Source organism: Parasteatoda tepidariorum, chromosome 10 (genome assembly GCF_043381705.1).
Source record: "Parasteatoda tepidariorum isolate YZ-2023 chromosome 10, CAS_Ptep_4.0, whole genome shotgun sequence".
Classification (NCBI taxonomy): Eukaryota; Metazoa; Arthropoda; class Arachnida; order Araneae; family Theridiidae; genus Parasteatoda; species Parasteatoda tepidariorum.
In genome coordinates, this window is record NC_092213.1 from 17970177 (window position 1) to 17995296 (window position 25120).

The 25120-nt window shown below is 29.0% G+C and overlaps 2 protein-coding genes across 2 annotated transcripts in view; one reads left to right on the plus strand and one right to left on the minus strand.

The window, feature by feature from the left end:
• The window catches only part of LOC107438508 (zinc finger protein 271), a 36811-nt gene extending 32663 nt beyond the window's left edge, over positions 1 to 4148 (minus strand). Inside the window, exon 1 of the mRNA XM_071186098.1 lies at positions 4028 to 4148. The gene's annotated coding sequence lies outside the window, so the exon portion shown is untranslated. The remainder of the gene's footprint in view (positions 1 to 4027) is intronic.
• LOC107439984 (twist-related protein) lies at positions 4071 to 24190 on the plus strand. Its single transcript, XM_043043528.2, has 4 exons — positions 4071 to 5270; positions 16100 to 16325; positions 17356 to 17516; positions 20799 to 24190. The coding sequence occupies exons 1-3, from the start codon at positions 5011 to 5013 to the stop codon at positions 17488 to 17490; spliced, it is 621 nt and encodes a 206-aa protein (XP_042899462.1). The 5' UTR covers positions 4071 to 5010; the 3' UTR covers positions 17491 to 17516; positions 20799 to 24190.
• The last annotated feature ends 930 nt before the right edge of the window (positions 24191 to 25120 follow it).

Below are 25120 nucleotides of genomic sequence, written 5' to 3' on the forward strand. Positions count from 1 at the left end.
CAAGTCTTTAGCAAATAAATAATTTTAGTACATATTAAAATAAATTTTTAGACAAATAACCACAAAGTTAAACGTATAGGTGGCGCCACCATAAGAAAAAAATTAAAGTTCTTAGCCAGCGGTTACCAATTTTTTTCATCTACAGAATCCTAAATGATCAACGTTCTTTAGTCAAAATCCCGATTTCATAAATGAAATTTATTAAGGTAATTGTAAACGTCAATACCTATGGAAAACTATATTTGAAATTTATAATTAGAAGAATGAAGATTTTTCATTGTTTTATCATTAATAATCTTAAATTAGGTTTTATGTCCGATATTTAAATTTGCAGTCCTTGTGCTTCTAATCTAGTTATGAATTTATTTTTTGTGTAAATACATAATTTAAAATGAGTAAAATATGCCGAATTATGGTTTACTTCGAATTGAAAACTTAAAAAACTGCTATAAGCGTTAAAAATAGTCATTAGGGAACATAGGCGTAGCGTGAAGAAAAACTAGGGGAGGGGGGCACAAGAATTTACTTTAAGAATCTGCAATATTTTTTTTTAAAAAAATTTATATTAATGGGTCACCTCTTGATTTCAGTAATATTTTTATTTTACAATGATAAATTGACAATAAAAACTTCAAAAACAAAATAAAATTTGAAAATTTTTTATTAAAAGTTTATTAAGAATTAAACAGTGAATCAGAAAATGTAATAATTAGGCAAATATTTCATTTAATGAAGGTAACATACCCATTATATTATTACATTTATAATACCTACTCGAAAGAAATGACACGATTTCAAAACATATCTACGAAATCAAATGAAAAAAAATTAATCTAAATATATATTTATTGAACTTTTAAGACAAAACTATTTATTACTGCAAAGTTTGTTAAAAAATAACTACTAAAAATTTTGCAAGCGAGAGTAATAACTAAAATTGCAGTCAATATACAAACACAATTATTTATACCGAAACCAAAATGCATAAAATTCTCAAGCCTGTAAAAAAGTGAACTGTTTGAATAAAGTACGCAAAAAAGAAATAAAGGGAGTTATTTCAGTTTACATTCTAAAAAAGATTGCTAGATTTTGAAGGAGTTATAAAGCTAATTTTGCTTATATTAAACACTAAACATACATTTCAGCCCTTATTTAATGCTTTGATACAAGAAAACAGCCTAGACTAAAATCATTCGACTTGAAGATTAGTCAAAATGATAGATCAACATTTTGAGTCCTTCAGGTTTCAGTTATTGTTTCGTTATTCTTGCTCTTTATTCATTAGAGCTAGTTCAGATTTGATGCAAAAAATAGATTTGAAAACATTGTTGTTACATATTACATGAAATTATAGACTTTTTTAGTTTCGAAAAGAAGGAAACTTTATTTTTGATGTCTTATTATCATTCTTTTAATCTAGCAAAAGATGTAAGAAAAGTTTATTTTAAAAGAAGACAGTAATTTTTATATAATTTTCATTAATATGAATGAATAAAAGTAAGTGATATTAAGTCATGCAATGCAAAAATAAAATATTCTAAATTAAGAATAAAGGCATTTCAAAACGAAAGAATTTATTTAAAGATAAACTTCAAAAAGAATACTATTATTTAATTTGATTTCTCGACAATTATGATAACTGACATTTACGCGCATAAAAATCAAATTATTCAAAAATATACCAAATACTTAAACATAAGGGACTATTTACCAAATACTTAAACATAAGGAAATGTGTGCATTTAAATAATGTAACTATAAACTTTTTCAAAAAAATTTTATTTATTAAATTCCAATTTTGATAATTAAATTTAGTTACATTTAGTTCTAATCCAATATAATTGATTTTATTCATTATCTTTTCCTTCAGTGTCTTTGATCCGCCCTTTACAAGGATTTCGTCAAATTTGAGGGGAGATGAATCAGTATTTTACGATATCACAAAATATTTTCATGTCTGGTATGGCATAAACGGGTGAAAAATGCATATCACTGGCATGTCAGGTAATTAAATTTTCGAGCCTTTCTCAAAACAGTTATTTCCCAAACAATTTTAAATTTACGCTTTCATATACAAATGTGCACTACATAAATAAATATAAACTTTAAAAGACTAAAAATAAACAACCAAAGAAAAAAAATGTCGAATAAACAAATCCTAATGAATAAAAAATTTTAAAAAAAACCGAAATTGAAAACGATCTTGTTTAGAAAAACCAAACTTATGGACGAGTACATTCCAGGAGAGGGGTGCCATTAACGGAAGTCTTAATTATAAATCAACAAGCATTTTTACCCTTTAAAAAAATAGACCGATATTCACTTCACATGCTTTTTGAAACAGCTGCTTTTACCAGCACCAACCAGTTAGTACATGGAGCAAAAATACCCAAATAGCTTCTTAAAGCAGACGATTACTTAGCCAATAATTTAAAATCTCTACGCTAGCTTTTTCGCGGAACCCCTTTAACTCTTCTACGGAACTCTAGGGTTCCCCAAAGCCGCTTTTTTTTAACTTTTCCATTGATGGTTAACACACAAAATTCTTATTTCGCATTTATAAATGATTCATTGTGTCTTCGATGTTAAGTAGAAAAATAATCCAACCGAACAGAGAGAATTCGAGAAATATATAACCGAGCCCCCCTCCCGTCCCTAGAGAGAACTAGATAGAAATATTAGACTTATTACCCTTCATTTGATATTTTTAATAGAAATAAGTTGGAAATAAATATCCATAATTGCTTTTCTTAATTTAGCTAGATTAAATTATTCAAAAGGTCAAAATATTTCAAATTCATATTCATCAAATTAAAATATTAATACTAAAGTAAACATTTAATTACCACTAAAAAGACTAGAAGAACTTTGAAGTTGCGAGCACAGATCATGTGATCATTTATGAAAAAAAGAAAAAAAACAAGATAATGAAAAAGGTGTGTAGCTGTTAGCTTTTTAGATTAAAGAGGAATTTTAAGTCTTGCAATTACTTGTTTTCTCAATTTATAAGAAAATATTCCAGTAAAAAAAATAATTCAGAGACTTAAGTGATAACAATAATTATAAGTTGTCTTTCAGTTATATTAGTAATTTAAAATTTGAAGTATAGGAAAAGTAAGTTCATCCAGACCAACAAAGAATAAAACATGAAGTTCCCCCCCCCCCCAAATGATTTAATTTTTTTTTCAAAATATTAAATAAAATAAATTATGGCAGGATAACTCTGGATTAGGCTGTGAGGAAATAATTCTGGTTTTTAAACAAGTTGATATTTTGGAGAGAAAAAAATTTCAGCATTTAAAGCTACATACTCTACCGTTGGGTTATCTAAACTCACTTTTTGTATAATTTAAATTTTATATAACCAATGAGAGTGAAACAAAATTTGCTGTGAGATTTGATTTGTTTTTTCTCATCAGGTATAATTCCTTCTTATGAGGACGCTATGCCACGGGAGAAACCATTCAAGGCAAATTCTCTTTCATCTACATAAATAATTTAAAGTTAGGCGAAATGTTTGTTCAGTTAAACCTAGTGTAAATCATAAAGTTTCAAACGATGAAAATTTTTTCAAAATACCACAATGCAAACTAATTATGGATAACTCAGGATTACGCAGTGGTGAATCAATAGTGCAATAATTCGTTTGCATATTGATATTTCGAAAACATTTTTTCAGCATTTAAAACTTCATGGTTTACGCAAGGTTTACTTGAACTCACTTATCTCTAAACTTTAGGGTTTTTAATACCAATGGAGGTGAAACAGAATTTGCCATGAATAATTTAACCCACGGTATAGGGTCCTCTTAATGAAATAAAAAATGTATACTTCTTCATCATAAATACATTTTAAACTAATCATATGAAAAACAAAAATTTTCAACGTTTAGGTATTTTAAAAGTTTTTTTTTTTCTTTTTGAGAAAAATGACTTAAAATAATACAAACTTAAAATTGTCTCCCTTTTCGTATTATATTAAAAAAATTAAATTTAAAAAAAATATATGTAAAGAAGAAAAAACGAACTTGAGGATGCTTCTAAAATGAGATCGTTTGGAGCAGGTGTACTCTGGGAATCTCTTGTGCCCGCATTGGTTACTTGAGACAACACTCCCTCACAAGGAGGCCCATTCATTGGACTGGAGATTTGCTCCTTACATCTTCCAAAATCTCCACCGTAATTCCTCTGATGAGAATGCTTCAGATATGTCAAACATCTTTTGATCGCCAAGATTCGTGCTGTGTTTTTTCCATTCACATTCTTCCATTATGAACTTGATATCTGAAATGTAGATATCTTTCTGGAATTTCATTCTGTCCTAAAATATTTTCTTCAGTTGAATGTTCAATTTCCATACATATTCTAAGCATTTACATCATTAATAGAATCATATTGACTTTACGTCTTTGAAATTTTATGCAATGAAAACTCGCAGATGCTTGGCGAAACAGACGATTTTTACTTCATTTCATTAAAACAAGCAAACGATTTTTGAGCGAAATCGCAAAAAATTTACCGCAAACGATTATTTTTAAATGTTAACATCGAAACGGCCATTCTACTGTCTATTTGTGTTTAGAATTTTAGCATTAGACAATATTTTTTTACTAAATCTGAAAATTAATGTTAAGATTTGTTGATTTATTTTATATTTCATTATAAAGTTTTAAAGTATTCGAATATTTGAAAACAAGACAACTTATTTCTTGAAGCCGCTATTAAAGAGTCGAATTCATTCAAACGATTGCAATAAATCATTTATTTGTGATTGAAACGCATACAAATTAAGAAGTTGAGATCTGTATTTGTGATTGAAACGCATACAAATTAAGAAGTTGAGATCTGTAACTGTAAATAAATGCATTTTTCAATTGCACTAATTGCTATTTTTGATTATTTAAATAATGGTAATCTGAAAATAGAGTGAGAAAGATTATCATTAAAGCCACGTTATTTAGTTATTCCATATGTGAGGACTATTCCTTCTGGACCGAATTAGAATTTAAAAATGAAAGATTTAGCTCCACAATCTGACAATGAAAACAGCCTCAGTCAATTCATGACTGACACAACATCTTCTGATGATATTTGTGATAATATTATTCCAAAAACTGATCCAGATTTATTGACTGATGCACAAATTGGAACTTTGCCTTTTGTAAGTCCTCTGTGCTATTTGCCATTCGATTATGATAATCATAATCTTTTAACTTTTAATATGGGGAATCAAAGCATTAGTCAGAAAAAGAAGAGGTCTTCTCGATCAAAGTAAGTATATATCTTATGTATCTTTAAATCATCACATTATTTTAATTACTTAATGGAAAAATATGATACCTGACATTTTGAAAATGTTATTTTCTCCTGGTTCAGAGGCATTTGAACGGTTGGTTGCAAGCAGCATTTAAGTTATTATTTCAATCAAAACGGGTGTCTTCAAAAATAATAATAAACAAATGAATAAAATAAAATAAATAACGAAAAGAAACTTGTTTTGTAAACAGCTTCCCAATATGAATACATCCTCAAAGTAAAGATGATTTTCTCAATTTCATTAAAATATCACATATTTTTCCACTAAGTGCTGTGATAGTAATATTTTTTCATTAATTAGTTTTTTATATTTATTTTAAACTTAAGGTGTTTTTTCCTCAATTATTAAAAGTTAAATTGTAGTAAACCTTTCACATTTTTTTTCAAAAATATAAAAAATAAAAAACGTGTGTAAACTTTTTTATATGACCACACATTTAATATTTAGGTGATTTCATCATATTCACTAAAATTTCACACGTTTTTTCACTAAGCTCCAAAAATTTTTTCTCTTCAATTTTTTTTTTTGGATCTTTTTAATAATGTAAAGTTGATTTCTATACATTATCAAAGTTTTAATTGTTAAAGCATAGAAAAACATAGTTTATTAAAAACATTTTATTACTAACAAAAAGTGCAAGCCATTTCCTGATGTGTGCTCAATTTGAATCATTTGTCTCATGTTCTTCCACTAAGCTCTTTTATAAGCTTTTTTATTTCAATCGTTTTTTGTCAACCTGTTTTTTCTTTTCTTGAAATGTAAATTGTAAGGTTCCCGCCTATTGTTAAAAGTTGAATTATCAAACAATAGAAAAACTCTAGCATTATTTATTTTTTTAAAAATTTAAAACTAAGAAACTGTGTAAACTTCTTTTTATGCATGAAAATTCAATGTGAATCTGATTTATTCAATTTCAGAAATATTTCACACGTTATTCCACTAAGCTCTTTTATTCAGTATCAATCATATTTCATCAATTTAATTCTTAGGTTGAATGATTAGAATACATGGAAACTCCTACACTATTTATTTTTTTACAAATTTGAAACTAACAAAATGTGTAAGCTTCATGATAAATAGCACATTCAAAGTGAAGCAAACTTACTCAATTTTAAAAATCTGTCGCATGTTATTGCATTAAGAGCTTTTATTAAGCATTAATCATGTTTCGTCAATTTGTTTATTATCTTCTTAATAAATAGTTGTAAGGTTATTTTTCCCTATTATTACAGGTTGAATTATTAAAATATAGTATTAATCAATATTTTTATATCAATATAGCATAACACATAAAAAATAAAAATAATCTATTTTTTAAAAAATAAAAATAATCTATAAAAAGAATCTATTTTTTAAAAAAAATAAAATTTAAAACTAACGAAAAATATGCAACATGCCTGGTGTGCCTTTATATTCAGTATGAAGCTGGATTTTCAGCCTAATATTAAATATTTGAATTCTAACCAAGAGCGAATCACAGTTTCTTGAGAAGGAAAATTTGCCCTGTTTGAATTATTATTTATTCATTTACTCCTAAAACAGACGAATGTGGTCCAAGGGGGTCATGGAGATTAAGGTTTAACCATTTTGTAATCAACGTCATGATGATAGCAATGTGGTCAACATTGCGCACCAACCACCTTTACACCCATCTATCTAATTCTGGGTAAGCTTCAAGCTGCAGCTTAGGATCGAGCCCCAGTTTTTCACAGTGATAACCCAACCCTGTGTCTTAACCGCAGAAGCCATCACGGCTCTATATATTTAAAGTCATTTATTTTCATTATTTTTTGTCATGAAGTAAGCATATCATGAACTTCAATTTAATAGAATCCTAAATAATTGTAAGGCAGTATTTCTAATTTAAAAACATTGAAATATAAAATAAGTAGTAAGTTATACAAACAAACTAAATAAAATTGAACTTAAATTAATAATAAGTCTGCCGTATTTTTTTAATGTTGTTATTCCCCATATCTTATATAAACTCGCTCAACTTAGTCATTTTCATTCATTATATCAAACAGCATATTAGAACAGGGTCCATTTTCCAGAGTCGAGCCCCCCCCCTTTTTTTTTTAGCTTATACTACATTTATCAATTATTTTTACATTACTTGATTTTTATATTATTTAAAATAAAACCACCTCTGCTGAATTGGATTATACGGAATAAGGAATAGATTGCTAATTAAAAAATAGTTATATCTCGAAGACTTTTGCATTAACAATTTGTGTTAACAATTAAAGTCTTGTTACCTGACGGTACAATTTAAGAAAAATTTTTAAAAAATAAAAATTAAAAAATCAATATTTTAAAATTTTGATTCGAAATACTCGGACTCTCTAGGATCTAGGACGAGTCCTTATATACTTGTCCCTTTTGTCCTTTCCTTTATTCCTTGTTTCCGAGAAAATGTATTGAAATTAACTACAAAATTTCACACGTTACTTTAAAAACAACATTTAATGAATTCCTGCACGCTGTTTATAGATGAAAACAACTGTTGAGAGAAAAGCATATTTGCCATGTGAGGTTTACTTTAAAAAAAAATGGTAAAAAATAAATAAATAAAACAATTTATTTTTTAAACTACTTAAGAAAAAGTTTAATAAAAAATATGCACAATAACTAAAAAAAAAAAAGTAGTTCACAGAAAAGAAGCTTTATGGAGAGTTAGTTTTTTTCTCCCACCCAAAAAAAACCATACAGTTACAGGAATTTTGATATTGTATATTTGATTTTGTATTTTGATTTTACTCGCTTTTTAATTAGTATAAATAAAGTAGTTTTAATGAGTAAGAAGTTTTGGAATGTGACTAATGTGATTAAGTTAAAACATCCGAGATAATATAAACATAGTTAGGAAAATGTTCTGTAGAACAAAATATTTACAGGTTTAAAAAAATAGTTTTTTTCACAAGAAACAATATCATAACACATACATGCAAAAGCGAAACTTTGTTTTTAAAACATGATAGCTAATTTATATTACAAATAATGCCAATAATCGATCCGACAATTAACAACGGATGATGAAATGAAAACTGCCGTATTAGCACGAATGCTAGAAAATGAGCTATAAAAACGCGTGATTAAAGACTACTTTAGAAATACTAATTTGATGTAGAATTGTGGTAGTCTGTCTATGCTCCCACAATCATGTTGATGATTCAGAATATCTGGCGCTATGAATGAAAAAGAATAAAGTACTACAGAACGACTTACATTGAAAGTTGTAAGCTAGCCAACGTCAATGATATCTTCAAAGCACTTGACAAAACTGAATCATGTATAGTTTAATTTAAAACAAAACGAATGAGAAAATTCTACTTTTAAAACTTGTCCGAATTCAAAATCTAGTTTTTTTTTTTTTTAAAAAAAAGAAGAAAAAAAACGAATGGCGAGCTTAGTAATTTGCTTGCAATTGCACTCATACAACTCTTCGTGTTGAAAGTTGTATTTTTAGTGTCTATGGTATTTCTACTATCCGTAATGCAGGACCACACACAGACACAAATTCTTTATTTAATTATATGCATATAGATTTGAATATATTTGAGAAAATATCCAACTGTTTTAAAGAAAATGCATTAAAAGAGTTGCAACCTAGCTTAATTTCTACACAATTAAAATAATTTATATACGCTTAAGAGAATGTCAAATTATATAGAAGAAAATGATTTAAAAGAGTTGTGATCTAACATGCAGCTTAGTTTCGAAAAAGAAATGTTTTAAAATATTTAACTATATTTTAGACTTAATATATTTGAGACTGCTTAGAAGAAAATGCCTTAAAAAGGGTGCGATCAAACGTAGAGGCTTAATTCCAAGGAAGAAATATTTGAAATAATTAATATAAATTTAAAAATAATTTGAATACATTTAAGAAATACGTATTTATAAAATTCAAAGACATTTTAAAAAAATATCAAACAGTTTCCAAAAATACTTAAAAGGAGTTGAGATGTAACGCAAAGGTTTAGTTACCGGAGATTGAAGAATTTTAAAATCGTTAAAGAAAATACGAATCAAATGGTTTTCAAGAAAATACAAAGAGGTGTTAAAATGTAATGAAAAGAAGAGATGGCTTTATAACCAATTAGAACTTTTCGTTAGTTTAAATTCAGACTATTTTTTTTTTTTTTTTACAATGAGACTCAAATTGTAACTACGTCAATTGTAATTGTCATGAGTTTTCTGGTGATTAGAAGCAGATTCTGGTGCTCATAATTTATAGTCATACTATCGCCGTACAAAAATTGTCATCAACAGAAACATCAATAATTTTTTGACTAGTACAACTGATCTACTTTTACTGGTGAAATCCCTTTTCGACTAGCAACGGGAGTTACAAATTTTCAATGGTTTTCTGGTAGCTAAATAATGAGCCAATCGACATAATATCATCAAATGGAATTCATTGTCAATGGAATTCATTGTACTGTAAAGTGCTCAAATTGTAACTGTGCCTTTGTGTTTGTAGACAGCGCAAGTTCCAAAAGTTACCTGGGAGGTTGCAAGCGGAATTTATCGTCATTTTATCGCTAAGTAGAAATTATTATCAATAGAAATTTCGATTACTTTTCGACTAGTAAGTGATTTAACTGGAATTCTATGCCGTGTCTGAGCAAGCTTCAATGCTTTCTTGGACAGTTAAAAAATGAATTTATCATCATATTTTCGCCAAATGGAATTTATCGTCAATTCAAAATTATGACTTCTCTCCCATCAGCTTAAGGGTTCAGATCGCTGTTCTAGACAAATTCCGATCGTTTCATGGACGCCGCAAGCAGAATTTATAGTCATATCGCCAAATAGAAATTATCTCCAATAGAAAATTAGACCACTTAAAGTGATCAACTTATATCTGCATTTCTGTGTCTGATGATAATACAAAATTTAATGATTGTCTGACAGCTGTACACAAAGATAGCAATACAAGTTGAATGACTTCTTAAATGGTGTAAACAAAATTGCCTGTTATTTTATTGCCCCATTGAAAGTCTGGAGAATTTTGCAAAAACAAACTATTAGACTAACTGAATAAAACAAAACAAAACAAGTTCAAAAACTGTATTTTTAAAATGGACTAAAAAGAAGAAATTAATTCTGTTTTTGTTAGACCGAAAATTGAAAACGTAAGCATCTTTTTCGTATTAGTCTTCGATTATAACAATACATTTGCTTATTACGACTTTCAAAAGTGATGTGCCTAGGCCTGTCAATTACTACGCTTTTGTGAAAATACTTTATAGAGTAGTAGACATTTACAATATAAAGCTTTCAAAATTTTTTGCAATTTCACCATCATTTTAAAAGCTTCGTGAAGTTTTAAATCATTTATCTGTAATGGTGTGGAAAAGAAGTTTAAAGGAATAAAAATTAATACATTAAAACGTTAACTTAGCTACCATTAAAATAAATTTTTACAGAAAGTTGGCAGCCTTGTGCGCCCTACATTTTTTACCTGACAGATGCAGAGTTATTTTCTCATTTTTTTGATCTACTTGAAAAACGCAGTTCTTAAATTTTTCTATAGTATTTTAGTATCGATTTTATGGAATCCTTTTTTACAGCTACTCCAGAAGAGAAATACAAAAAATTCTGTCACCTAACGCGATTTATTCAGACCTTTAGATATAAATAAAAAATGATATAGTATTCCTACCAGTTTCTTATTTTTAAGTAACTTCATCTGAATATAAATAATTAAAAAAGCAAGAAAATAAATTTTTTTAATCTACCACTTAAAATACAAATACGTTTGTATCATTATTTAAAAATTTTGGTCTATCACAAACTTACAACAGTTATTTTTCAATTTCGTTATTTGAATAAGCGTTTGATGTAGAAGTTGAATGCTTAAATTGCTTATGCATGAGAATTAACCCTTATATAAAGTGATAGTGGTAACCCGATCTAAATACATATATTTAGACTAGATTACATGAAGTTTTTCTTTTTTTGAAAAGAACGTTCAATATTCAAAAGTTTGTCAATAATTGATTTGGTAAACTAAAGAAATTTCAAAGATAAATAAAATGTTTCATTTAAATCTAAATAAGTGCAAATTTGAAAAACTATTGGTTAGAAGTGAGCAGCGTTTAGAGGATTTTACCTTAAGCTCAGAAAAGAACCGGTGTTTCATGCTGTATTACATAACCTAAATTATTAAAATGATAATTATAATATTTTTCACTTATTTTGACCTAAATTTACACAAAATATTGAAAAAAGTATGAAAAAATATGTTTTATAAATATTTTGCGTCAAAGGGTTAGAGAGTAGATTGTTTCTCGTGCCTATAACTTTCTCATTCAAAATACCGATTTTAAAACTACGCAGGGTTCGTACGTTGACAAAAGAAATTTAAAACTAATATATATTTCTTAATTGTATTCTATTGTGTTAGTAAGTAAGTACCACGATATTTTCATTACTCAAAGTAATAACCTTTCCATGCAGAAACTATCGTATTTCAAACTTTAGTTTTTAAGTGGTAGCTGAAACAAAAAAAATTAAAAACTTCTCAAAACAAAAAACAGTTTGCCAGTTTTTTTTTTGTACGGAATGCACGAACCCTGCCATTTATATTTTAAATTTAAAACATTTTATTACGTGGGTAAAAATGTGAGTTTAGTATGATTTTACTGGATTAGATTGCGTCCTACGAAAAAACTGGAAATTTTTTTTTTTTTTTTTAAATTTCGTGCATATTATTTGAATTATAGGGGCTGTAATATCGGGATTGTGAACCATAAGAAGGCTTACAAGCCATCTAGAAAAACTAAATTATTTTCTATTGCGTTTATAAAAAAGATATTCTAAAACCCACCATAATACCTTGTTAATTTAAAATTTTCAGAACAGAAGTTTCTAACAAAAATTTTCTACGATTTGTCAGGAAGCTAGTAAGCCTGTAGACAAATAATATAAGCCAATGAATAACAATCATTATTTCATAATCTTTACTATTCAAATAAATTACACGAATAATAAAAAAATAATAATTAATTGATTATTATAATAGTTACCAAACAAAGTTTTTGAAAAGTACACTTTAATTTTAGCATAATTACTTTCATGCAATTTACCCTGCAAAGGACCTCAGGTTTCCAATTGAAAGAACAGGATCTTGAAATTTGAAACGTTTAAAAATCAATTGTTGCCATTAATATCAATCAATGCTTTTTCATTTTCCATTACTTATTTGGGTAAACAGTAGAGATAGGATCGGGCTCGCTTTTGGAGGTCCGCGCCAGCCCAAAGCATGAAACATTTTAATCCGACCCCACCAGAGCGCAAAGTACATAGAACAACTGGTACTCCAGGATGACAAAAACAAAAGTTAAAAAAGGAAATCAAAATATTAAGCAAATAAAAGTCATCTGACAATTAGTACTCGCCTCATAAAGCAAAAGCACTGAACAAGAAAAGCAAATCGTTGAGATTTTTATACCTTATAAATTTTACACTTTTTTATATTTAATAACGGAACCAAACGTTTGTTTAAAAGTTGTAAGAAGTTCATGAACATTTTATCATGAATTCGAGCCCTCAACTTTTTTTTCCTCTCCAATAAACAAGCCCGTTCGCAATACTAACATACAGGGGTTGGACAAAAATATGGAAGTACTTCTACACTCACTCTAGGTAAGCAATTCTTCTTTGAACAGCAAATATTTTGAAAAATTATACTTGGCAAAACTGTTGGCACAGTTTAAAAGATCACGATTGAAGCTTTTAGAAATGGTATCCTTTTTATCTATGCAAGTTAGAAATGGTGTCCTTCTTACCCCACTTGCATTGATAAAATAATCGTAGGGCAAGCTTTTTATTTTTTTGCATTTTCACTACCACTATATTTTTTAAAAAAAGCCTTACATAAAATTGAATTACGTAACTCACCGGAGCTAGATAAACTACAAGTAGTTGAAACATGGTGCAGCAAATGGCGCACAAAACTACACCCCGACAAAAGTCAATTATTAATCATAAATAGTAAGAAAAAACAACAAAATACTCCCCATATCTATCTCTTCAATACTGAGATCAAACCAGTGAAACACGTTAAATACCTCGGCGTCACGATCTCATATAATTTGAGCTGTACTCACATAAACGACATAATCAAAAGAGCCAGAGGAGCGTTTTTTGCGCTCAAAGTCCTCCTGCATAGGAATTCAAAGCTTGATCTAGCAAATAAAAGAACTATCTATATACAAGCGATTCGACCAATTCTTACGTATGCTTGCCCAGCCCTCACTACCATAAGCAACAACCTAAAAAAGAAGCTATCTACAACTGAAGGTAAATTTTTACGCACAATGACTGGCGCCCCAAGGGCGATTAGCAATAGATTGCTCAGAAAAGACTTAAACATTGATGATATCAATTGCTTTATAGCTAAATTGACCACAAAATTTTACAGCGACGCAAAGACATGCACCACATCGGATTTCAATAAATTGTTCGATATTGATATAATCAGTGATAATTCGAATTTCAGCCCAATTACCGCCTTTTTATGCTCAGACTGCATACTATCAAAATACTATTAACTTTATCATACAACTCTACTCAAGGGGATCTCCCCAATTCAAAGATGATTTTCCCTTCAAAACTAAAGATTTACTCCTTAAGGACTTGACTTGTTGTTACAACATACTACAACTTCAAAGATATATAGGACCTCCCAGAATACAACAAAACAGAATCGATGAATCGGTTAGTGGCGCTTCGCGCCAAACGCCGAGATAACCCCAATATCCAGCATCCAACTCACCGGAGCTCAATGAAAAAGTGCCAACTCGCGCCGCTTTATAAAAAGTATTTTCTAGTGGTATCAAAATTCAAGTAATTTTTGGTTTAGTTTCATTTTAAATAATTTTTACACCACTACATATCGAAAATTCTATATATCATATGAAATGCAACTTAATTATACATTACTCGTGGTTACTCTTTTAAAAAGTAGGCGTATTTATCCTTATTCTACGTGTTTTACTATTCAATTAGTTACCAATTTATTAAAACTTCTACAGAAAGCGGAGTAGTTGGCATCCCTGCCAATGGTTTGTCCGTAACGAAAAAATCCATCAAGACTTCAAAATTGATCCGATTGCCAAATTGAATTCTAACTTTTTTGTAAAGGCATCCAAGTGTGATGTCACTGACTTCAACGAAATTTTTCATTTGGAATATCTGAGGCAAGATGTTTCAAAAAGACTACTGCAGCGATGATTCTGGTGTAGGGATTTCAAATCTTAAATTAGTTTTGTTCGCAGTGCAATATATTATTTCTAACTGATATTTTTAGTTTAGTTTATTTTTTGTCTGGAGTTTATAAAGAACGCATAGATTAGCATACATGCATATACATTTGTCTCTTTTTTAGAAAATAACATTTAAGACAAAAAACACATAACCTTAACCCTCTTAGGTGTAGTGCAGCCAGTGTGCCAACACCAATTCAACAAATGTTACGAACCACAAGAAATGTAAAACTAATTGCTTTTAAGCTTATAGCAACCACTATTCTTGAGACCAATCTTTCCAATTTTGAAATCTGGTCTGTAATGGCCCCCCTGATCGCTTAGGAAAAAGAGGGTTCCTGTTAAAGGTTCTTCCCCTGTCGGTGTCTGTCTTTCCAAAACTGTTGGAACCACAAATTTGTCTTTTGAATTCTCTGAACTCTGCAAAAGTTGCATCGAATTAGATTAATGCTCCTTCTTCACGATCATCTTGTATCTTCATTTCGACATCATCATCTACTCAACCTCTCCAAAAGTGGTGGAACCACAAAATTTTGTATTTTTAATTCTCAGAAAACTTGCAAATTTTGCATCGAATTAGTTTGAAGTTTCTTCTCCACGATCATCTTGTATCATGACTTCTTCATCATCATCAACTCTTTATCCTCAACTCAACTTCCTATCTTCAACTCAAATATGTTACTTCACTTAGAATGTATTTTTTAAGGTAGCTTTTGCTATTATCCTGCTGCTGACTATAATTTTCTATCGAAATTTAGAGTTCCAGAAAGGACACCAAACATAATCAATCAAATCATAATCAAATCAATCGCATCATAAACTGAAATGTATTATTGCCTTCTTCCAATCACTCCCTACGTAGCAGAGCAGTGAGGACACATAGAATTCACTCAAGTGAATTTTATAACATAATTGTTAGGGACATATTATAAACCCTTTCAGGTGCAGTGAAGCCCAGTCTAGCAATTCCAAATCAGCAAATGTTACAAACCAATAGAAATATAAAACGTATTGTTATTAAATATGTAGCAGCCACTACTCATTAAGTAACATTTATTTTTGTCATGTATGTTTCTTAGTCTAATCTCAGGATAAATGGGAAAAGGGCCGTAATGGTCTCAGGCGTCCAGTTCCACTACAACGAACGAACGAACTCATTAAGCAACAAAGAACTAAATATATCGCTCTAGTTTACTGTCTTAGGTCGAACTTGCTAATGTCCAGTTTGATCAAAATTAACAATCGAAAATTGCTATTTCTGAAAGAGTTAAATTGCATTAAAACTGAAGATTTGCACTGAGAAATTGATTGCAGATTTGAAATAAGTGACACATAAATATCTAAGATCTGTTCAATAATATCAAGCATCAGAAGAGAAAATATTCCCCACTGTTATTTTCGCGGAGCACTAGCAACCCCGTGAAAATTATATTTCTCCATTTTTATTTATTTATATAATCTATATTTCAGTTTGTTTTTAATAATTTGGACATATCTTTTAACAGAATTAACTCCAAAGTTCAGAGGCACCGAAATCGACGCGTCTGCCACAGCGTGGAAGAACTACAAACGCAGAGAGTGCTGGCCAATGTCAGAGAACGGCAGCGGACGCAGAGTTTGAACGACGCTTTCTCCGCCTTGCGACGCATCATACCCACTTTACCATCTGACAAATTGAGCAAAATCCAGACGCTGAGGCTGGCCACTCGTTACATAGATTTTCTCTACCAGGTATACCATCGAATTATTTTATAACATTTATGTTTTCTAATTTTAGTTTAATGAAACTTAGTTGGATAAGTACAAATGCATAAAAGAACAAAAATTACCTCCAATTTTGATATTCATTAATATCTAATTTAGGAAAAGGTTTGGTAGAGCTATTTTAAAATGTGTTCTATAGTAAATAGTTAAGTTAAAAAGCTGCAAATGTTACTATGAACACATTAAACTTTCATAGATTTAAAATTACAATGATGTCTTATAAGAACAAAAGGTTACTATTTTTGTCTTTCCAAAAAAAAAAAATATTGGCTTATTAAAGAGCAGAACGGAGAGGGAGATCAAAAATTAATTTAAGAAAATATATAAAACTAATGAAAGCACAGAAAAATAAATTTGACCTATATTTATGAAATATAGTTCCAAGTATTGAGGTTTAATTTTAAGAGGTATAATCCTTTTGGATCGAGCTTGCAAGACAATATGGGCAACATATTACCAAAGAATAAAAAGTGGTAGTACATTTATTTTTAAAAATCTATAATAGCTGCTGCATTACAAATATAAATGTAGACTGGATAGGGTACGCATTTAACTACGAAAATATATTTCTACATTGTTTCCAAATATTATTTGAACATTAAAAAAAAATTAAAATGAAAGTAAAGTATTCTTGACAAATTTTACCACATAAGTTGAATTATTATATTCCATAGTTTACGTTATTGTCAGAAAGTCCTGGCTTCGAATCCCAGACTAGACAGGGATGCTCTTTCATTCTCTGTACTATCAGTGAGAGCAACGCTGGCCCATCTAATATGGCACCCCAGAAAGAATGACCTACAAATTTGCCCTACTGATACCTGAATGACGAATGTCAATCGGGTGGGCATTGAAAAAAAGAACAAACACATTATTCTAGAACATTTTTTAAAATATATATCATGATTATAACCTTTTACATCAGCCTGCATATTCTCAGATTGTTGCAAAAAATTTAAATTTTTATTTTGTCAATTATTGTATAATTTTTTTGCAGGTTCTGCATTATGGCGAAGAGGAAGATAGTTCTCAACAGCAACAAAGTCTGTCTAAAGGAAGTTATTTGGCCCACGAAAGGCTGAGTTACGCATTCTCTGTTTGGAGAATGGAAGGAGCCTGGTCAACACAGTGAGTCTACGTCTAATTAACACTGTAAAGGTATTAACATTTTTATAAATACTTTATCTATTTTGGATTCGAAAGTTACTGATACTCATATTAAAAAAAAATATCTCTGTACTCCCATACACTTTCTACGAATTTTCTCATTTTTATTCAAATTCTCAATTTTTTTTTTTTTTTTTTAAATTTAACATGTTTGTGCGCTACTCCACCATTTTAGTTGCAAAAAGTTTCTCACTTAGTACATATTGATAAAAATATAAGCCAGTAAACATTTTGTTTTTAGTTAATCACAAAAAATTAGAAATTAATATTTTATATGTATTTAGGAAATTTTATATTTCTAGATTTTTCCAGATTCCAGTAAAATTTTTGTTCAATAAATTTAAAATATACGAAAAAATTAAAACCTTCATAAAAATTAGCAAATTAAAAATTAGCATAAAAATTAAAAATTAGCAAAAATCATCAAAATTTAATTTAGTGACATAACGGAGATTTTCAGACCACTGAACTGTTTTCGTTTTTGCTCATAATCTTTCCTGCAATTAAGAATATTTTGGAATTTTTGTTAGGATTTTTAATTTGGTACGAATTCACCATTTTTTTTTCTATTCACTACAACTACTGCAATGGACGTAGAAAAAATTTTATTACAAAAATACAAAATTTGCTCTAAAAATAATCTTTTAATGATGATTTGAAAATTATCAAATTTAAATTTTGTTACCAAACGGAGAAATTTCGATAGTTGAATAGACGACATTTTCCCTCTTTGTGCAGCAAATTATTTCTGCAATATAAATTATTGTGGTCTCTATGTTTGCAATAGAGATGAGACGGGCTCACCCCGAGCCAGACGAGGACTGGGTCTCGTTTACTGAAAATATGATTTCGAGCTCGGTTACGCTCAAATTCATCGTAAAATTTTCATGAACTTTTTTACTACTTTTAAATAAACGTTTGGTTCAGTTATTGAATGCTAAAAAAAATTTAAAATTTAAATGGCATAAAAATTTAACAGCGATATTATCAAATTGACTTTTATTTTGCGTCAGCCTTTGATTTTCTATTTTAATTTTTGTTGGATTTTAATTTGGTTCAATTTTAGTTTCCGCGTTTTCTTTTACAAGTTAGCGTTAGAAAAGATTTTAATTTACTAATTCTCTTGTTTAAAGGCTAAGAGACGAGACCCCGAAATTTAGTTTTCATCCGATTTGGTTTTTCTTTGCTCTTTTGGTATATCTCGAACTCTACGTAATCTCGGGCTCGGACCTCAAAAAGCGAGCCCGAGCTCATCTCAAGTTTGCAACGATATGGTTGGATAAATGTGTGTCAAAGTAAAGAAGAAAAAAATTAGAAGCATTTTTTTAGAGACAAAAAGAAACATTCACGGAATAAGCAATCAGTTGAGGAATTTTGTCGTCAAGCTGGACCCCCTTTTTTTCAAGGTGAGCGGCCAAGATGAATGTAGCACCTGTCAAAAGGACTTACATCACAATCCCCGTCGTCATCCCTTAGTTTCACGGTGCAAGATCATAAGATTTTGCGGCAATCACACAGGAAACAGAGGACCGTTCTCGGCACCTGCTTCAGTCCTTCTCATCCCCTCTTGCGCATCCCCATCAACAATCCCTTCTTGTTCCCTCCCATATCCACCCCCCGCAAGACACGCGTCACGGAGCATGGGGATGAACCCCTCCCCCACCTACCTTTTCACAGCTTCCTCATCGTTTCTGCAGTCATGAAATGTTTAAGTGTGTTTTCGTAGTTTCTTGTAAGCTTTATGAGATAGTCTTATCTTTTTTAAGTTTAATAGTAATTTCGAAAAATAAATTTGAATATTGCTATCTCAGTTCGTAACAAAAATAATTGGAGAGATTTATTTGTTGAAAATAATTCGAAAAGCTAAGTAGAAATATAATCTAATTAAATCTTTTGTATTAAAATACCAGAAAGCTATTTGAGAATCCATACTTTAAACTAAAAACTTCTAAATTCTTTAAATAATTAAATGATTCCTTTAAATAGTTTAAGACGTTGTATAAAGGCCTAATATTTAAATAAATAAAAGATTAGGCCAACCTAGTCGTGGAAAAAAATAAGCATATTTGGGGATTTTTTGCACACAGCGGTACAGTAGACAATGTCGTCAATTCTCGGTGTGGAGTAAGAATTTCTCACAATTTTAACCCTGCTGTTACGTCATATTATGACAACTAAATTTGCACTAACCAAAAAATAGAGCGAAAAAAAACGTAAATATTGTTAGTATATTAAAAATCAAAATAATATTTTTTAATAATTTAAATTTAAAAGATAACAATACTAGAGAGCAAAACAATAAGTATATTCAAGAACTTCAGGAGAAAGGCATTTTTTCGGCGGAAAGCATTCTGTAGACATTTCTAAGAAAGTAATGGACAACGTGTGATCTTTTAATTTTGCAACGTAGCAAGTTAACTGTTAACCGAGCTCACAGCTTTATAGAAAGTTTTTACTCACCTTTGTCCCATATCAAAACAAGTACCGCATTTGAAGCATGCTGGTTCCTTTCCTTGTACATGCACAAACAAGCAGAGCTCGTTATGTAACAGAATCTGTAGAACCTATTTCCTGGCTTCAAAGATCAACAAAAGTTGAGCCAATATTTACAATGAAAACAAAACAGGTTAAGGGGCTTTGCTCATAATGAGTTGTCTATTATTAATTATATAAAATGACACCAAGTTAGTGCTGCCATCTGTTAGCTTATAAATAAAATTCTTTCTAAGAATATAACATTCATTCGGAAAAAATATCTTTTATTAACCGATTAATATGAAAACTTCGTAAGTATGCAAACAGGCGGCGTCCTGCCCACTGACATGTTAGATAAACCTGTCTGAGGTTAAATGAATAAGAGGGTGATCTTCATACGGTAATTTCTTTTTTTTTTAAAAAAGAAGAAAAAAAAAAAGAATTGGTAGGCATAAATTTTGTAGATTAAATTTAAAGAAAAAAGTCACACGAAGTTTGAGCGTATGGTGACGGTGACCAAATCTGATCATTTAAACTAGAAATTACTTGACTAAACATTATTCACCAATAAAAACACGTTGTTCTTTCTTGTAGCGGACGTTTGTCTTGACAGTTGACTCATTGTCAGCTAATCCAATATTTTAATGCATAAATGGCATAAAATTATTATCTTGCGTGAATTTTGGGATATCTTGTTAAATATTTCTTCTTTCTTCAAAAGAATAAATTCAATATTTTTGACAAAAAATTTTAATGTCTTAAAATGTTTTCTAAACTTAGTATTTATTTCTTTTCCAGCTCCTTAGAAATTGGGACCCAAGTTAAATGTTAAAGCCATTTATGTTACAGTATACGTACTTATCCATGTCTCACAGCGCTGGACGTTTGAATATACAATGGATGAATAATCAATACATGTCCGACGAAATTATTTTTGTAAAAAATTTACAATTAATACTTGAATTTTTTATACTATTTATATATTTAGAAACATACAAAATGTTATTTATGTATAGTTTTCTTTTCCTCAGTTTAGTAATTCTCTCAGAAATGTATTTTACGTTTGTATGCAAGTGTTTCTTTTTAATTTAATCTTAAATTCGAAAATATTATTTTATAAAGACTTGGATCATCTCTAAATTTTCCTAAATTGTTTTGTTTTTCTGTTTAGAAACCTTTTTTTTTCTCTTTTATAAAATTTTAACGTGCAAATTCTTAACAAAATCAATTATTTACAATTGTATTTTTTAAAAATTTGTTTTTAATATAAAAAAAAACACACATAGTCTTAATGAAGAAGTTTTTAATGCTCTGAAATTTCTAAATAAATTATTTTCTAACACTATTTTTACAGGTACTGCCTGCTTAGATGTAAAATAATATTTATATAAAGTTTCTTTTTTGTATATAAGAATAAGAAATGTATTATTTATAAGAGTATTAAATAGTCTCTAAAATAAAAGAACTTTAGTTCTATTTATAATTTATTCCATTATTTACGAGTTTGTCCTACAATTTGAAATATCATTTTTAAAAAAACTGGTGGAAAAAGAAATGTTTGATTTGCTGCTGTCAGCTTAGGTAACCAGATTTTACTCATTACACTTTAAATTTTAATCGAATTTAGTGATCAGATTGCCTTGTTAAGGTATCCGACTACCTTCGGGACAAAATTTTTGAAAAATAAATATTTTCCCCAACATTATTGCAATTTATATTGTATATTAATTTAAATCAACATATTTAATAGAGAAAATTTAAATATACAGGAAATTTTTTGTTTAAAGAGTATTTTTTAGATAATTTTAATGAAAATAACTCATTAACGGAAAACACACTACACAAAAAACTATTGTACATACAGCTATCAAACTTTTTGAGCCGTTTCGTATAACCCTCTGAAGTGTTATGAACCTCAACTTAAATGATATCATGAAATTAAAAAAATTTATGGAGTGTTAAGCATATTTTTTCATTTTTTTTCACATTTTCTTCACATTATCTACTGTAAAATATCTCATAAAACAAAAAATACAGTTATCTGAATTCTGGAGGTCTGTTATATAACCACCAATACAAGAAACAATCTCTGAAAGTTTGAAGACAAATTTATTATAATTAGTTGAGTTATCTTGTTTTCCGTAGACAAAAAACAGCAAAAGTTTCATTTTGAGAAAAACACAATTAAAGTTTATAATTACATATTTCCTAAAAACTATGAATGTTTGTCAGTTGGAAGCTATTATATTTTATAGGGGGCACATTCATTCACACATTTTCTTAGTTTTATTTAACGTAGCGATATTTTAACGTATTATTTAGCGATATTTTAAAGTATTTAGTGAATAACATCATAAGTCTACTACTTATAAAGCATTTAACACAGGAACAATTTTTTATTAAACAACCATCTTACTGTATTTTCACACTTTAATATATATGTCTAAATATAGTTTTTATTAATAATTAGAAGTAAAAAATATTTTTTATAATATTTATAATAGCCCAAATCTAGAATTTTCTTCTAAATGCCATTTGTTATCATAGCAAACCGGACAACATAATGAAGCTAATATCATCATCAGGATCTCAATATCAATTATTCGATTGCCACACAGATTGTTTTTATCCAAAAGGATCAGTTCTTTATTGACATCCATAGAAATCGATAATTTTGAAGAGCTTGAAGTAATAGATTCATCTGCTTTACACAATTTTGAAGAAATGGTATAATCAACTTTACTCAAATCATCGCTTTCGTTGGCATGTTGATTACCGCAATATTTACGTTTCTTAGATCGAGAAGTACGTCCTTTACCCATTTCAATAAATTCATCAAAATAAATAACAAATTTTTTTGAAAGAAATCAATAAATTTCTTCAAAACAAATCAAGACATAGAAAGTACGCTTCAAATGTAAACAAACTATAAGAAAATATGCTAACTTTTCATGTTACCCACAAACAGTAACCACGAAACGTAAAATCTAATTAAAATATAATTCAGATTATTAGCCGTGAGTTTAAGAGCTTTTAAAAATTAAATATCTAAGAAAAATAAACACACAAATAGAAATGGAACCGAAACTATTACCTACTACCGGCTTCATTTTTGTAATTTCCGGTAAGTTGGACAGCTGTCATCTGTTACTAAAATAGCTATAACTAAAGTTCTGCTTGACGTGCATTCAAAAACAAAACAGTTTTGAAAACTAGAAAAATTGGGCATTATTATAAAGCAATAAAATAAAAAAGTGATTTTTTGTGAAAATCCTCGTTTTTAAGGTAGTCGGATACCTTAACTGATAATCTATATAAACAAAGCTCTAAAAATAACGACTAATTGCAAAAGCAATAGTTTGCAGTATGATGGCATATTTAGTAGACATTCATGCAAATCAGTCAATTGAACTAGCTTACCATGCAGCCGAAAAGATTGATTTTTTACTAGGCGAATACGCCATCTGTTGACAAATTTGATTGCTAATTTTGAATTTTCTATTGAGTAAGTGAATTTTGATTGCTATTAAGTAAGCTTCTAAGTTTCCTACGATTGTTGTTTCCGACCGTACGACTAAGAAACTACGTAGTACAGTAAGAAACTACGATCGTAGTTTCTTGTATATATAATATACAAGAATATAATTTTTGTATATTATATATACAAGAAACAAAAACCGGAATTCAGTAAGAAACTACGATCGTAGTTTCTTACTGAATTCCGGTTTTCTTTAATAAATTTTGCACATCAGTCATTTTTGGAGCATCCAACATATGAATATCAAACTATACTATTTTGGAATATATTAGTTAGTAAAAATTATGAATTTTATACGAAATAATATTTTTTTTCACAATATTATGATATACATATTCACAATATTATGATATACATGAATATCAAACTATACAATTTTGGAACATATTAGTTAGTAAAAATTATGAATTTTATACTAAATAATATTTTTTTTCACAATATTATGATATACATATACATATTCACAATACTATGATATACATGAATATCAAACTATACTATTTTGGAATATATTAGTTAGTAAAAATTACGAATTTTATACGAAATAATATTTTTTCACAATATTATGATATACATATACTTATATTTTTATTTATGCTTATGAATCTGCATGTAAAGTTGCTTAAATAAAGTAATATTTTAAATAATTGTATATGCTAGTCAATTATTTCATTACTGTTACAAAATGTGGAGAATAATTAACAAGAAAATAAAGAATTACATTAAAACTGCCAATCAGTTTAAAAGGTTCTTACGTGCTGACGACTACAAGCACATACATGAATTCTTTTTTATTTAAGAATTAGCCGACTGCGGCGATTAGTTGTTCGGCCTACATTAACTCACATCATCGCGACTCCTCATTAGTTGCTTATGCCTTCGGCAATACTGTTCCAAATCCTTGGTATTAGTGCAAATCAGAGGGCTTGCAATTTAGAGGGATTTCAATTGGTCTGTTTACAAAATCTTATCTCTTCACGTTTTCAGATAACCGAGCACGAGCTTACCTCTTCGCTGCCAAATGGCACAAAAGCCGGAATCGGCTATGCTGTGCCAACACATAACTTTAATTAATGCAAAAATAATATTTAGCATAACTGTGAATTTGGCTAATTACTGAGATAATTATCAAATATCTAAATAAAATGTTTAATAAATTGTCCTAAATTAAGCAGAAGTTAATGTTTTTCTTTACTATGTAATACGGAACACATAGTCCAAATTTGGTGACTTCGATCTAGATGGAAACACTCTAGTTAACATTACTGTTAATTAGTGCAAATATAAAATTTTAGTTGTAAAATGTTTCAGTTTTTCTTTATAATCTAATAAGAAACACGTTGTTCAAAATCGGGGACTACAAAATCGTCCATTGCTGTCAGTTAGGATAATTACGAAATATAAAATCATTTTAGTTTTTCTTTATAATCTAATTAGAAACACATTACTGGATAATCACTCCTGACTTACCTGGATAATTATTAAATATCTAAATTGTAACCTGTACTAGGAACATGGTTCAACCTTCTTAGAGAATCGAGTTAGATATCTCAGCCTTTTGGAAATATTGTAAATAAAAATA

Excerpts from the sequence above, each read along its gene's own strand:
- LOC107439984 (XM_043043528.2), top strand. The coding sequence starts at position 5,011 with ATGAAAGATTTAGCTCCACAATCTGACAATGAAAACAGCCTCAGTCAA. Across the intron at positions 5,271-16,099 it reads AAGAGGTCTTCTCGATCAAA|AATTAACTCCAAAGTTCAGA; the intron begins GTAAGTATATAT and ends ATCTTTTAACAG. Across the intron at positions 16,326-17,355 it reads ACATAGATTTTCTCTACCAG|GTTCTGCATTATGGCGAAGA; the intron begins GTATACCATCGA and ends ATTTTTTTGCAG.